Raw genomic sequence first — 14,158 nt, forward strand, 5'->3', positions numbered from 1 at the left:
AAGTTGTCCCACGGACACAAAAAAAAAACAATTTATAGAAATTTGTGCGAGTGATACAAAAAAGACATTTGAGCTCAAGGCACGAAAAAAGCTTAATTTCATGCCATGGACACGAATAAATTAATCGAATTTTTCATGACTATAACACAACTTTCCGTGAGATCATGTTGAATTTATTATGCACATGGAGTCTGGCTATAAAGTGTACTTATCGGTGTCCTGTTACAATGTCTGAGTACAACGTCAGTGGTCAATATTGTTTATTGTTCAATATATGATTTGATTTTGATTATTGATATACCAATATATAAAGTTCTGCAAAATTCTTTAATCCTTAAAATGAGAAATCAAATGGACCACACACACAATAAAATATGACACATCATAAGTTTATTTGTTTCATTTTCAGGGCAATATGTACAAAAAAGCCATATTTACAACAGTGATTGCACAGGAAAATGTCACATAAGCAGCAGCTGCAATAAGGAAAGCATAACATCTCGAAAAATTCATACCCTGTCATCAGCATGGATTTTGTGCGCTGCATCTCTTTTTTTCTCCAGTCACATTTGACTTATGCACAGGAAGAGCAATTACATTTCATGTACATATGGACACTGCAAAGTAAACGCTGCCAAAACCATAACTTACAGTACCACAAGGGGGGACTAAAGCCCAGCGCAGAGCAGACAAAAGCAGACTAAATAAACCCTATTTCCGAAAACTCTTCTTTTTCCATACACATCTCACTTCAATATCTCTTGAGTTGTCATTGTAGTGTTATAATTCTTTTTAATATAGTGATGCTATCCAGTCTTTAGGTCCGGTATGAAACAGATAATACGTTTAAAACATCTCCATCTTTGCATCTTCAAGCATGTCACCATGATGAATCAATTATGAGAACTAGATCATATATGTGACCCTGGACCACAAAACCTTAAAGGGACACTCCACTTTTTAAAAACAGGCTCATTTTCCAGCTTTTCTAAAGTTAAACATTTGATTTTTACCGTTTTGGAATCCATTCAGCCGATCTCCGGGTCTGTCGCAGTGACCGAAAATAGTCACCTGCTATTGAAAGTAACCAAGGGGACTATTTTCAGGCGCTGCATAATATCATTGCGCCTCATGCAGCCATGTTACGGCAGCAAAGTCTTTGATTATTACGACAGAATGAGAGTATAGTTCCTAGCCATATCTGCCTAGAAAATGTCAACTTTTAATTTTCTGTCGGTCTTAGTACACAATGTAACTACAGAAGAGTCAAGTTTTAAATAGAAAAAACATCCAAACTCTTTGATTATTTTTTAGTGCAATGCTAATGGTCTAATCAGATTCAATGGATTTTGCTAAGCTTTGCTAAAAGTGGTGCCACCAGACCCGGAGATCGACTGAATGGATTCCAAAACTGTAAAAATCAAATGTTTAACTCTAGGGGAGCTGGAAAATGAGCATATTTTAAAAAAAAAGTATATTTGTAGCAAAAGCCAAAAATACACTGTATTGGGTCAAAACTATTGATTTTTCCCTAATGCAAAAAAAACAATAGGATATTAAAAGTAAAGACGAAGATTTTGTACATTTTCTACTGTAAATATATCAACACTTTATTTTTGAGAGTGGATGCAGTTGCTAAGGACATAATTTGGACAACTTTAAAGTTTATTTTCAAAATATTTAGATTTTTCTGCACCATCATATTCCATATTTTTAAATAGTTGTATCTTGGCTAAATATTAGGCCTATCCTAGCAAACCAAACATTAATAGAAAGCTTATTTATTAATCTTTCAGATTAATCCTTATGAGTGATTTTGTGGTCCAGGGTCAGAAATGTATGAGTTGAAGTATAACAACAACACAGAATCTTAATGGCCTCAGGCAGTATAAAGGCAAATGCAGCCAGTAAGGCCAACTATTTATCAGAAATTATTTTACATTTTTTCCACTTCATATGTTTTGATTCTTGCAATAAGGCAAACTCAGCTCTGCCATATTTCAGATCAGTTCATCATTCTCTGCTTTTAACACAAAACGCAAACATTACACTAAAAACTAGAGAAATTTTTGACACATTTGTTTAAATCAAATCGTGATTACTTTAGCATTACATTTTGGCATTTAGCAGACACTTTTATCCAAAGTAACTTTCAAAAGTGAGAAGTTATAGAGCGATTTGATTAGACTTTATGTGACTCTGCCTGTGAAACTCCAGCTACAGCATTTTTTTGTGATTTACTGTACTGTTTATTGTCTACATAAAATCATCCTACATAATGTAAAGAACATCGTGTAAAAATATAACCTTGATATCTTTAATATCGACTGAGGCCTTGTCAAAGATAGAAATTATTGTGAAATCAATAAGTGAACTTTGATGCTTCTAATCTCATGAATAGATTATGAGACTTCAGCCTGGGTTTCATAGACAGGGTCACATGTGATGGTGAAGATGTGTAACAAAGTTACAGACACACTTCTGTACTGTAAATAGGGTCCATCATTTTAGCCTTTTTTTAATTTACCAGCTAGAAATATCTTACCCGCCACAAAAATTCGCTTTGCTTGTTTTGTCACTCAAATGAAGCTTGACTCTGTCTCTGTCTCTTGGTACACAAAAATAGAAATACCTGTATAGGGATTTTGCTCCTTATCATTTTTGATTTGGTGCCTTAGTGCACGGGAAAGTCAACATATGTAAGTCGCAACAGATATATTGTTAACAGTTGGTGTGTCTGTGATCAGTAACATTACCTGACATATTATTTTGCAGTTCTTGAAAAAGCTAATTTTATTTACTCGCCAAAGCGAATGCTGTTACTTTGAAATAGATGTATTACTAAGCTTTCAAGGGCTGTATTAAACAAACAGTACCTTATTGAATATCAGATCAATGACAAGGACTTCCAAAACATTCGTATACACGAAACGGTTTGGTGTCTATATCATAACTGAAATAATAATAAGCTCTCATTGTGCAATTTTCTTTATGACACAAATGTCACAAAATATAATAATAGCAAAGTGTTAGGACCTTAAACTGTACAAGCTGCTATATTAGTCATTCACCAGCACAGTGAAGTGTCTGCAGACGATGCTACAGAGGAACTAAGTTCTCATTACTGGATGTACTTACAAAGGTTTCAGATGACAACAGCAAGTGGACCAATACTGAGACTGAATGAGGAAAGGACTGAAGGAGGGGAGATAAGTACAGTACCACAGCCAGAATGAAGTCTCTGGTTGTCTGTAACCAACTCTTTATTTCTTCTTTTCAGGCGTTTTAGATGATCATGGTCCTTTGTGCATGCTGTCACTCATGCAGCTAACTGGAGGTGCTACTCTTCTTCATTGTCAGCAGTATAGACATAAACCAGAGTCTTTCTAAAAACAATATACCAACATGTCAAGTCAAGACAGGAAAATAATGCACTCTGGTTCAGACATGATACAGTATATCTAACCTGTTGTTGTTGGATATCCACAAGGCAAACAAGCAGGAGAGGCTAGCAGTTCTGCACAACATAAACAGATAAGAAGAGAATCAGCATACATACATGCCCAAAATATATGCTATTTTATGTGCATGATCCTGGCAAATTGAAACTCATGAAACTACAATGACACGCATCAAGGAGTGCAACTCACTGATGAAGATTTGGGATCATGCGGTCCATCGAGTTTGATTCGGATGTCTGGACGGTTCTGCTCCTGGCTTTTGCCAAGGGCTGAAAAATAATATTTCGTTATGACAAACATCTTAAGCTGGACATACTTCACAAGGAAAACCATGTAGTTGCAAACACCAAGGCCTACAAGTTTAGGGGGTATGAACTTCTCTTACCAGGAGAGCTCCCCCTGCTGGTTGTACTGGCAGTGCTCATGTTGTCCTCCAGCCACATGCTGTAAGTGAATGAGTCCCGTTTATGAGGAGTGCCCGCGGATGACAAACTCTCCTGAATTTAAAAAATAAAATGTATTTAAAAATCTAAGGACACACCTTAAACAGGCATTTATTTATTACAGCTTCTTCAATATATATTAAAGTGAACAGAAATGTTTTATGATAATAAGGACACTAGACACACATTAACACAAATAGAGATAGTGGTCTGTATTGTAATAAGATAAATGATTATCTAAATGTTAAATGTAGGTGAACGTTACTTTTAGGCAATGCAATTCATAACTGCATCAAACCAAATAAAGTAACTTAAAGGAAAACACCACCGTTTTTCAATGTTTTATTATGTTCTTACCCCAACTTAAATGAATTAATACATACCTATCTTTTTCAATGCGTGCAGTTAATCTTTGTATAGAGTATCGTGAATATGTTAGCATTTAGCCTAGCCCCATTCATTCCTTAGGATCCAAACAGAGATGAATTTAGAAGCCACCAAACACTTCCATGTTTTCCCTATTTAAAGACTGTTACATGAGTAGTTACACAAGTAAGTATGGTGTATTAAGCAGATAAAAAATGAGAACTATATTGTATGACGAAAGAAACAAAGTGCTCTTCCGCCATACAATGTAGTTCTCATTTTTTATCTGCTTAAAAAATTGCCACGTTTTATTTATTCCCTGTTTGGATCCTAAGGAATGAATGGGGCTAGGCCAAATGCTAACACATTCACAACGAGCTGTACAAAGATTAAGTGCACGCATTGAAAAAAGATAGGTATGTATTAATTAGTCTAATTTGAGGTAAGAACATAGTAAAATATTGAAAAACGGTGGTGTTTCCCTTTAAAGGGACAGTTCACACAAAAATAAAATTTTTGTCATTATTTACTCACTCTCATCTTGTTACAAACATTTATCAATTTCTGACGAACACAATGGAAGATATTTTTATGAATGATTGTAACCAAACTGATCAGAGGCCCCATTGATTTCATAATATACTTTTTCCTACTATGGAAGTCAATGGGGACCTCTGACCATTCCTTAAAGTGTGAGTAAAAAAATGCATTTTTGGGTGAACTATCCATAGTAATAAACTATACATTACATTATTGTATATACTGTATATAAAGTGAACTGTTTTTCACCATGCCAGTGTCATAGTCCTCTGTAGCCTCGGTTTCATTTTCCTCTACCACACTAGCAAAGCTGCTGGCGTTAGATGAGGAGCGTGACAGGTCGTGAGCTTCAGGGATGGAGGGAGCTCGGCAATACAGGCTTGAGCTACACACACATACAAAACACATGCGCTTGATAACTTTAACCATAACATGCATAACTCGAAATTTAAATCGAGACAGAGACTGTATCATCTATAGCAGTGGTCTCCAACATGGTGCCCGCATGGAGTCTGTGAGTTGCCCGCCAAAGCACATTCTATTAGCTTGGCTTTGTTTATGTATGTTAACATTGTAAGCATTGATAAAACATACCAACAAGTTAAATTAAATAAAACAACAAGTAAAACAAAAAAGTTTTAAGTAGACTATATAAAAAAGTAGTCATCCTGCCCTGTTTATCCATTGTGGTAGCACTTGCTAATAAAAAGGTTGGATACCCCTGATCTATAGGAAGGTACTGCACAAACCTGGGCAGTATGTGACAAATACACTGACATGGGACCATTACACAGTCAAATGCCTCACCTGTTCTTAGTGACCTGGACCTCGGGAGAACTCTGATTGGATGAGTTTTCAGACTTGGGGTCCTGGGAGGCGTGTCCACTGTCTGGTGTCTTCTGTGTGTAGGGCGAGCAGCACTCTCTACTGCTGCAGAGACATACATCGACCATTAGAGGGCAGTACAGCATTAGCTTTAAACTCTAGTCAAGTCAAAATCAAGTCGACGAGTCCAAGCTCAACTGCAGACTAATAAAAGTTAGCAAGAGAGGTTAGATACAACCATATTGTCCATGCTCATACACAACACTAAACTGAAAAACACGCAAGTTTAGAGCAATGTCATTTTAAAGGCCTAAGAAAGGTTTTAGCACACTTGACAAAGGCCAGCTCATGCAAAATATTTTAAAACACTCACCGACTGGTCGAAAAAATTAGCAGACCACCAATCAGTTTTAAAGTAAATGATTTTGCATGTGTGACCAATGTGCTAAAGGCCATATTAAGCATTCATTCAAAGATGCATTTCTATGGCCGGGTAAGGAGAGCAGCTAGTCTATGGATAAGAAGGTGACAGTCTATAGGGTTATTTATACTTTGAGGGATCCAAGATGAGCCTCCCATTCTTGAGAGTGACGCTGGGTAGAGAGATACAGAGCACAGTCCTGTCCTCTGACAACAGAGCAGCAATTCTTCACCAAACACATAAACAAAAGGAGGAAGACAGCGTTCAGTGTGATTAAAGGGTTAAAGTGCTGCCTATATGCAGAGTTTCTCGTAATTCAATACAGTCTTTTCTTCAGGGCTTTTGATTTTTTTTGTCAGGAAACTATTTGTGACCCTGTCTGTGAAATTCAGGCTAATCTAAGTATGAAATTTGAAGCATCAAAGTTTGATTTCACGCATTGATTTCACATTCTGTGAAAATGCACATAACCTTGATATCTTTTATATTGACTGAGTAAGGTCATGTCAAAAATTGATTGAAATTCATGTTTAATTTTCTGGATGATAAATCACAAAATAATGACTAGCTAGTTAGGGTCAAAAAATAAAACTATTATTACAACCGGTTTTACTATTAAAGGTGCAATGTGGGAATTTTAGGGCATCTAGTGGTCAGACTGTGAACTGCAACCATCGGCTCACTCCACAGCTTACCCCTCCTTTTCGAAACATAGTAAGCTACGGTAGCCGCCACAGGACAAACACGCCATCGTCTGAGATAATGTAATACTAAACAGGATCTATAGAGCAGTTTGTCCATTTAGGGCTACTGTAAAAAGATGACTGTGTAAAATGCCAACTTCCATGTAAGTGGATGGTGTATGTAGATAAAAACGGCTCATTGTAAGGTCATAAAAACAACACAGTTCATTATGCAAGGTCTTTATAGACCGTTTCATCGGGCGCAGTAAAGGGCGATTTATAGTCGTGCGTAGGTCCTACGGCGTAGCAGCGACGGCGTAGGTTCCGCGTCAGTTCTCATTTATACTTGTGCGTCCCCGTCCGCGTCGACGTGCAAACACACGCGAAACCGCTGGTTTGCAGTAATCACGCGTGTAACCACAGTAGCAGCAGAAGTCGTCACAGAAGAAGAAGCTAAGCAAGTTAACCCACAAACGAAGAAGAAATAGCAACTTGTTGTGTATAATTTGAGAAGACCAGCAATGATGGAAGTAAATAAACAGCGACTTATGTTGCAGTTTGAGTTAAATCACTCCTCACCTTGGCTCATCTTTGTTTTCACGGTCTCAAACAGAAATACCTATGACGCAGTTTTTTTACCTGACGGGAGGGGTTCTGGTGGACCAATCACAGCGCTTGCGGTCCGCATAGAGCCGACGCGCTGTTAGAAATTTTGTGAGGTGCGCCTCAGGCTACGCAGAGCTACGCACAGGCTACGGATAACCTACGCCCCTACGCACAACTATAAATCGCCCTTAAGCGTCTGGTTCGAACTTTACTTCCGGTTTCTGTTTGTTTAATGATCTAGTTGCTGAAACTGAACTCTTAAACGAATACCTCGTCAAAAATAACAAATGTTTTGGGTTCCTATGTGATCTACGTGTTGTTTATTTTGCTTGTTATATAAATCAACTACTTTAAAAGGAATTTGTTGTCATTTATTTTTTGCAGAGTTTACCGGAAGTTACGTGATGAGCCGCGTGTTTGTTATTACTGCTGAAACCATCTATACACCACTTATAATATAGTTATGTATATTATTTTGCATTTCTGTCAAAGAGATCCTTGCATAAAAACGTGTTCCTGATGAGGTTTTATGTTAACCAGGAGTACCGCAATTATCGACTAGATGATGTACTTACCCAATTTATAAAAAAACTGAAGCAAAAAAATTATTTACTAATTTTAAACTCTGTTTATGTTTTGATAATAATTCAGAATCTAATTTCTAACATTTCCACTATTATTTCAGCTTTTTGCCCCCCAATTTTTTTTAAAGAAAAATACCCTGCACTGCATCTGTCACAACCTCTATGAATACAGATTTTGATGTCTCATAACCTCTTACCTCTTCTCTTGCACCTCCTGTATGTTTTCAATCCCGATAGCACTGCTACGTCGAGAGCTGAAAGGTCCTGATTTTTTCCTCGTTGGGCTTTTACCAGGAATGATCAAAGACTGCAAGATTGAAGAAAAAGCTGAGTGAGACAAACATACAAACCCTGAACATCCATCACCCTTTCCCATTTCTCTACTTTTAAATCACGATGGTCCGAGTGATGCTACCTTAATAGATAAAAACAAGTTGACCATATGATCTCAAAGCTAACTTTACAGATACTGCATCCTATGTCATTCAGGTCTGTATCACACCACTTCTACTTCTTATTGGTCTATTATCTCTTATATATATATATATGCTGTGCACCAGTGTTTTTGAGAACAATAGGCACTGTTTCAGATCCCGACCAGCGGGGTGGCGTTGAAGTGTGCACTTGATGGTTTTGGCCTGAACTGAGAGATAAAAGATCGGAGCGGGATCTCCTGAGCGTCGCTGGGCTGTGTGCTTTCACTGGGGGACACTTTGTTCTCTCTAAGCTCGAGCAGTGGGAATTTGGAGCTGCTTTACAACTTGAAATGAAAGGCCTTCAAAAAGGCTTTTATCTAAAATGGCTTCAAAGGCTACGGGATGACTTTCTGTTGCCTTTTTTCTTTATGTTTCTATGCTGTCAGCTCCCAGCCAGTGTACAATTACCAAACAAGAGAAAAGACTTTACGGACTTACTACGCTAGACGGGGGGTGACAGACATTTAAAACGCAACAGAGCAATACGTTACATCAGTAAAGAAGGTATGGCAACATAGAATGGGGAGTTGTGATGCAATCGATAACGGGACAATGAACAATTAAAGACAAACATATGAAACAATGCTGCTATGGGCTTTCATAAAACTATGTGCATGGGTAATCTGCAAGGACAAACACTGCTTATAGAAACCTAGACTTGCACTAAGTTTGTAGTATGGCGTGCATGCCCAGAAACCTGAAAATTTAAGAGGAAGAATTGATGTACAGGTTTGTGTTACTATTATATTGTTTTCTATACATAAAATAACTGTATTACAAACTAATCAGGGGAATGTAGTTCATCTATCAATTTAATGGCGAAACAGTGACATCTCTGTTGATTTTAACAGGAGTGATCTAAAACTGAAGTATTTTGACGCAGTGCATGTGTCCACTGCAGAAGCTTATTTACGTATGAAAAGCTCAGAAGCAAAAACCTCTAAGTGTGTCTGATATGATTTCTTTTAAATGGCCTTTTTATCAGTTTAGGTTCACTTTAATTGTGATGAAAATGTTATTAGTTAGTAATTGAAATGCCTTATTTTCACAAATGTCTTCAGTAATTGCATTGGTATTTAACAAATCTGACTGTCTTTGCTGCAAAACCCTCCAGGTGCACGCAAAAATCTCCACTTTAAAAAAGTCACCAGTCACTCTTTACGGTCCTTTCTGAATAAATGTTAAAGGTTAAAACCAGTTTAACTGGGTTAAAAACTCTTGCATCTCTTGACATCATAATTCTTCCTCCGTGCACTTAGAGGGCTTTGCTGAAAAATTATCCTGGCGTTTAACGGACCTCAGAGTCATGCAATGGGTCGGGTGGATTGTGACATTCCTAAAGTTCACGGGTGGATAATTAACTCTGTGCGGGCGGATAGTAGCCCGAAATTCCGCGAATTAAAATATGTGCAATATTTGGATGTCTACATTACCATTAAACACGCAACATATGACACTTGAGCCATAACGTCACCACCACTGCGACAGTGTGACCTTTGTTGATGCTTCTCGTAGCCTAGTTGGAGCGAGCGTTGCAGGAGTTGCATAAAGTTTTGTCGTTGATAGCCGGAAGCTGGGAACGTCTTCTCTTAGAAAGCATTTCGAGACAAGACTTTTGGAGCACAGCAGGGGTTGTGTAGGTAGGTTGTATTTTTTAGTGTTCTTTTTTTCATTAATAAGTCTATTTGTGTATAGTTATCAGGTTCCATAGCCTATTTAGGTGCCGACTGTAGGCTTTGAATGGTGCAAAACAAAGCGCACTTAAACTTGTTTCATAAGCCCATTCATGACGTTGACTGTTGTGATGTTGAGAGAGGTACGAGAAAAAAAAATAAAGCTCTTTCACTGGAATGAATTTAGTGTGTGATTTATGCATGTACGGGTACGGGTCAGGTAATGGGCCAAATATTAACGGGTCCGGGCAGGTGCGGATTTAATTTTGATATTATCACGGGGGACGTTCAGGACTGGTGCTGAACTTTGCGGGTACAGGTCTCCAAAAATAGACCCGTGCAGGACTCTGACGGATCTGCCAACAAATCAGTATTTCTAAAAGGCCAGTGGCCGGGATTTAGCAGATTTGAAGCAAAGTATTTAATGAATGTATAATACATTGAGGACATTCGGTTTATATCATTATCTTCTTTTTGACAGAGGCGTTTTGGAGCTTTTACATCTCAGTTCTTCATATAGACACCTATTGTTGTTAAGATGCTATGACATGAATGCAGAACTGACATTAAATTATTAATCAGGGTCCTGCTGACTGTAACTGCCGCTGAACAGTGCAGTAGTTTTAGTCTGGGATGCATACAGTAAGTAATGCAATGAGTTTGAATTATGCGGATGAGAGAGGAATGAGAGTTATACATGAACCTCTTCTATCGTTCCTATTCCTATGGCGCTGCCACGGCGTCCGTATTTACTGGGACTTTTGCCTGGGACAAGCAATGACTGCACAGAGCCCACAGAGAGAGAGAGGGAGGGAGGGAGAGAGAGAGAGGTTATGAGTTCATGCAACAGGTTATGTGTTATACAAACAGAGTAGCCTACAAACATCCGCTAAAGAGGCTGGTCATTAAAAAGCATGAACAGAAAGTCAAAGCCAAACACAACATGGGAGAAGGACCTGAGGAACCGGCAGGAGCCGTAGTCTGTTAGGGACAAGAAAGCAGAGAAAAGATGGAAGCACAAGCAGGTCAATGTTAGTGAAAACAGGACACACAGTTAAACAGTTAGTCAGGTTAATATTACTCAAACAGGTTAGCAAGACAAAAGGACACTACTCCAATATTTTATTTTGAGTAATATCTTCTTTGAATAGGGTGTATCAGAGATAAAGGTACGTTGTTGTAGAAAACAACACAATTTTACCTTTTAACTCACTCGACTTTCAGGTAGTTAGAAATCTCAATAACTAACATACAGTATTGCCAATATACATTGTTAGAAATAGTAATTGTCAAAATATGTAACGTAGCTGTCACTGGGGCAGTATCCTTTTAAAAGCTGCTAATATGTACCATTAGGTACTAATATGTACTCTTGGTGTAACAATATTTAAACCTTAGGTAATAATATGAACTCTTTAGGTGCCCCGAGGACAACTGGGGTACATATTCTGATCAAGTAAAAAAAAATGCATTTTATATATTATGCTGAATTTCATAACCTGCATGAAGGTCAAAATTGTCATCATTCCAGCATGGAAAACCACAAAACTGTTAAAAATAGAACCATAAAGCATCACATAGGCACAACTTTGTTAAAAGTAGGATTTTTGTAAGCTCACACATGGGTCCTGCTCACAAGGGACACTGGCATGACTTAACATGGCTCTCAGTATGTGATAATCCCTAGGGCAGGTAGCCGTACCATAAAAGCGGCTGTGTTTGATGAATCGAGAGCTCAGAAAGAGCAGAAGGCTGGAGGAAAAGTCTTGTAACTATACTTACCCACAGCCCTGACCTCACACCTGCATATTAAAACAGTAGCACAGCAAAATTCATTTAACATATACACTCATATATTTCTCTCAGCAGGGTCCTCTGTGGTATTCATGTGTGGCCAAACAAGACGTTGAGGTCAAAACATACACTCGTGGTTTACCATGGTTGGGTAAAATATGGACAAATCCAACTGCTTTAAAGGAAACATTTCATAAGACTTTTTTAAGATGTCAAATAAATCTTTTGTGTCCCTAGAGTATGTATGTGAAGTTCTAGTTAAAAATACCATATAGATAATTTATTATAAAATTTTAAAATTGCCACTTTGTAGGTGTGAGCAAAAATGTGCCATTTTTGGGTGTGTCCTTTAAAATGCAAATGAGCTGATCTCTGCACTAAATGGCTGTGTCGTGGTTGGATAGTGCAGATTAAGGGGCGGTATTATCCCCTTCTGACATCACAAGGGGAGCCAAATTACAATGACCTATTTTTGCCCTTGCTTGGAGAGAATGGTTTACCAAAACTAAATTACTGGGTTGATCTTTTTCACATTTTCTAGGTTGATAGAATCACTGGGGACCCAATTATAGCACTTAAACATGGAAAAAGTCAGATTTTCATGATATGTCCCCTTTTACTTAAAATATCAATATTTGACCCAACCATGGGTTGAATCAACCAAGCATTTTTTAAGTTTACACAACCATCTTTATATTAACACTGTCAGCAGGATGTTTTTCTTTCTGAAACATTAGATACTATTAACGTTTTCCCCGCCTATGGTTAGGTTTCTTCAAAAATAGCAAATTTGGAGCAAAAAGGTGAGATAATTGCATTTTTGTGAAGGACTTTTGTTAGAGATCAGATTCAGAGCGATGATCAAAACATACACGGAGTGTAAAACTTTTGACTTTTCTGGGTTTTATAAGTTGGGTAAGAGCCACCTGGTGGATAATAGCAGAAATACAGATTGCCGGAAAAACTCGTCATTGGCAGGGAAGCGTTTTCTCTTAATAGGCTTTATGCCCAGCTGCACTACTTCCTGAACTTCAGCCAGCTCCCTGTTTCCTGTCTGCCATTATTGGACAAACTGATTAATCCAGGTGTGTCTGATTATTGTTGTTGTGACTACTTAGGTCAGGCACACCTGGATTAATCACGTTGTTTGTGACTACTGAGGTCAGGCCCACCTGGATTAATGAGTTTGTCCAATAATGGCAGACAGGAAACAAGGAGCTGGCTGAAGTTCAGGAAGTAGTGCAGCTGGGCATAAAGCCTATTGACGATATAACTGGTCAATGGCGGGCAAAGAGTTAATTCTTCAGAGATGCTGAAAGGAGATAAACAAAATAAAATCTCATATGCCGCATAACATTTACAATATATTTAAATAATGTATAACCTTGAATACATTTAAAAACAAAAAAGTTAACACCCTATGGAATCTTGCGGATTACCAGGACCTTATCTCATTTTCACATTTTCATAAAATGTGTTTTTTAATCGATTTGCAATTTCATGGATAGCTACGGTAGGATGTCCCCATAATGTAGGTGAAACCAACAGACATGGACTTCATGTAATAAGATGGTGCAAGATACTGTATATCTGAGTAAACACCAGCAAAATCTCTAATTCATATCACAGTTCTAGAAATATTGATTACAAGGTACACTGAACATAAGCAAGGCATTCAAGTGAAAGTTGAAGAAACTTTCCAGAGGTAAGTCTGGTGAGTACAAAATGACGGCAGAGATCACAAACAAAAAGCATGATGGGAATGAGAAACACAAATGTTGAGAAAAAAAGTGCATTGATCTGTGATTGGTTGATAAATCATGAATTATTTTGTCTATTTTTGAGATATATGTTCATGTCAGGAATTTGTGAGGTGTGTGTGCATAACTAGTACAGGGTTTTAACTTAGATTTGGGATAGTGAAAGGGTAATTTAGAGTAGTTTGGCCCCCAGTAAAGCCAGTAGGGGGAGTTACTTACTATCCCAGGAATTTTGGGGCTCTCTGGTGAATGAAGATGGTTGTTGTGGGTGAAACTGCCGCTGTGACTATTGGAGACTGTGTGCTTCCTGATATTGAGGCCCAATGCGTCCAGAGACTGGCTCCTACTGCGGATCACCCGCTACACAACAGGGAGAGATGGGGAGGAGATACAGTGAGCGATGGGAGGTCAGGGTGAGGCTTTGGAGTGGGTGGAAAAAGGATCTGAAGCCAGTGGGAAAAGCACCTGTCTCTGATCAAAAGTGGCCAATTAGAAACTGTGAGCGAAGGTGATTAAAGAGTTTTGT

At 38.1% G+C, this 14,158-nt stretch overlaps 1 protein-coding gene across 13 annotated transcripts in view; it reads right to left on the reverse strand.

Moving 5' to 3' along the window:
* Positions 1-370: 370 nt before the first annotated feature.
* Positions 371-14,158, reverse strand: part of rap1gapa (RAP1 GTPase activating protein a) — a 106,614-nt gene continuing 92,826 nt past the window's right edge. For 7 of the 13 annotated variants that reach the window (XM_065285877.2, XM_065285868.2, XM_065285869.2 and 4 more), the window contains 10 exons: positions 13,852-13,992; positions 10,782-10,859; positions 8,127-8,236; positions 6,187-6,282; positions 5,618-5,740; positions 5,060-5,195; positions 3,847-3,958; positions 3,651-3,730; positions 3,467-3,517; positions 371-3,386 (listed from right to left, as the gene is read on the reverse strand). In XM_065285877.2, coding sequence (XP_065141949.1) covers positions 3,509-3,517; positions 3,651-3,730; positions 3,847-3,958; positions 5,060-5,195; positions 5,618-5,740; positions 6,187-6,282; positions 8,127-8,236; positions 10,782-10,859; positions 13,852-13,992 — 885 coding nt within the window. In that variant the 3' untranslated portion in view covers positions 371-3,386; positions 3,467-3,508. The remainder of the gene's footprint in view (positions 3,387-3,466; positions 3,518-3,650; positions 3,731-3,846; positions 3,959-5,059; positions 5,196-5,617; positions 5,741-6,186; positions 6,283-8,126; positions 8,237-10,781; positions 10,860-13,851; positions 13,993-14,158) is intronic. The other 6 variants (XM_065285870.2, XM_065285874.2, XM_065285872.2 and 3 more) reach the window with 6 other exon arrangements.

Source organism: Paramisgurnus dabryanus, chromosome 21 (genome assembly GCF_030506205.2).
Source record: "Paramisgurnus dabryanus chromosome 21, PD_genome_1.1, whole genome shotgun sequence".
In the NCBI taxonomy this organism is placed as follows: Eukaryota; Metazoa; Chordata; class Actinopteri; order Cypriniformes; family Cobitidae; genus Paramisgurnus; species Paramisgurnus dabryanus.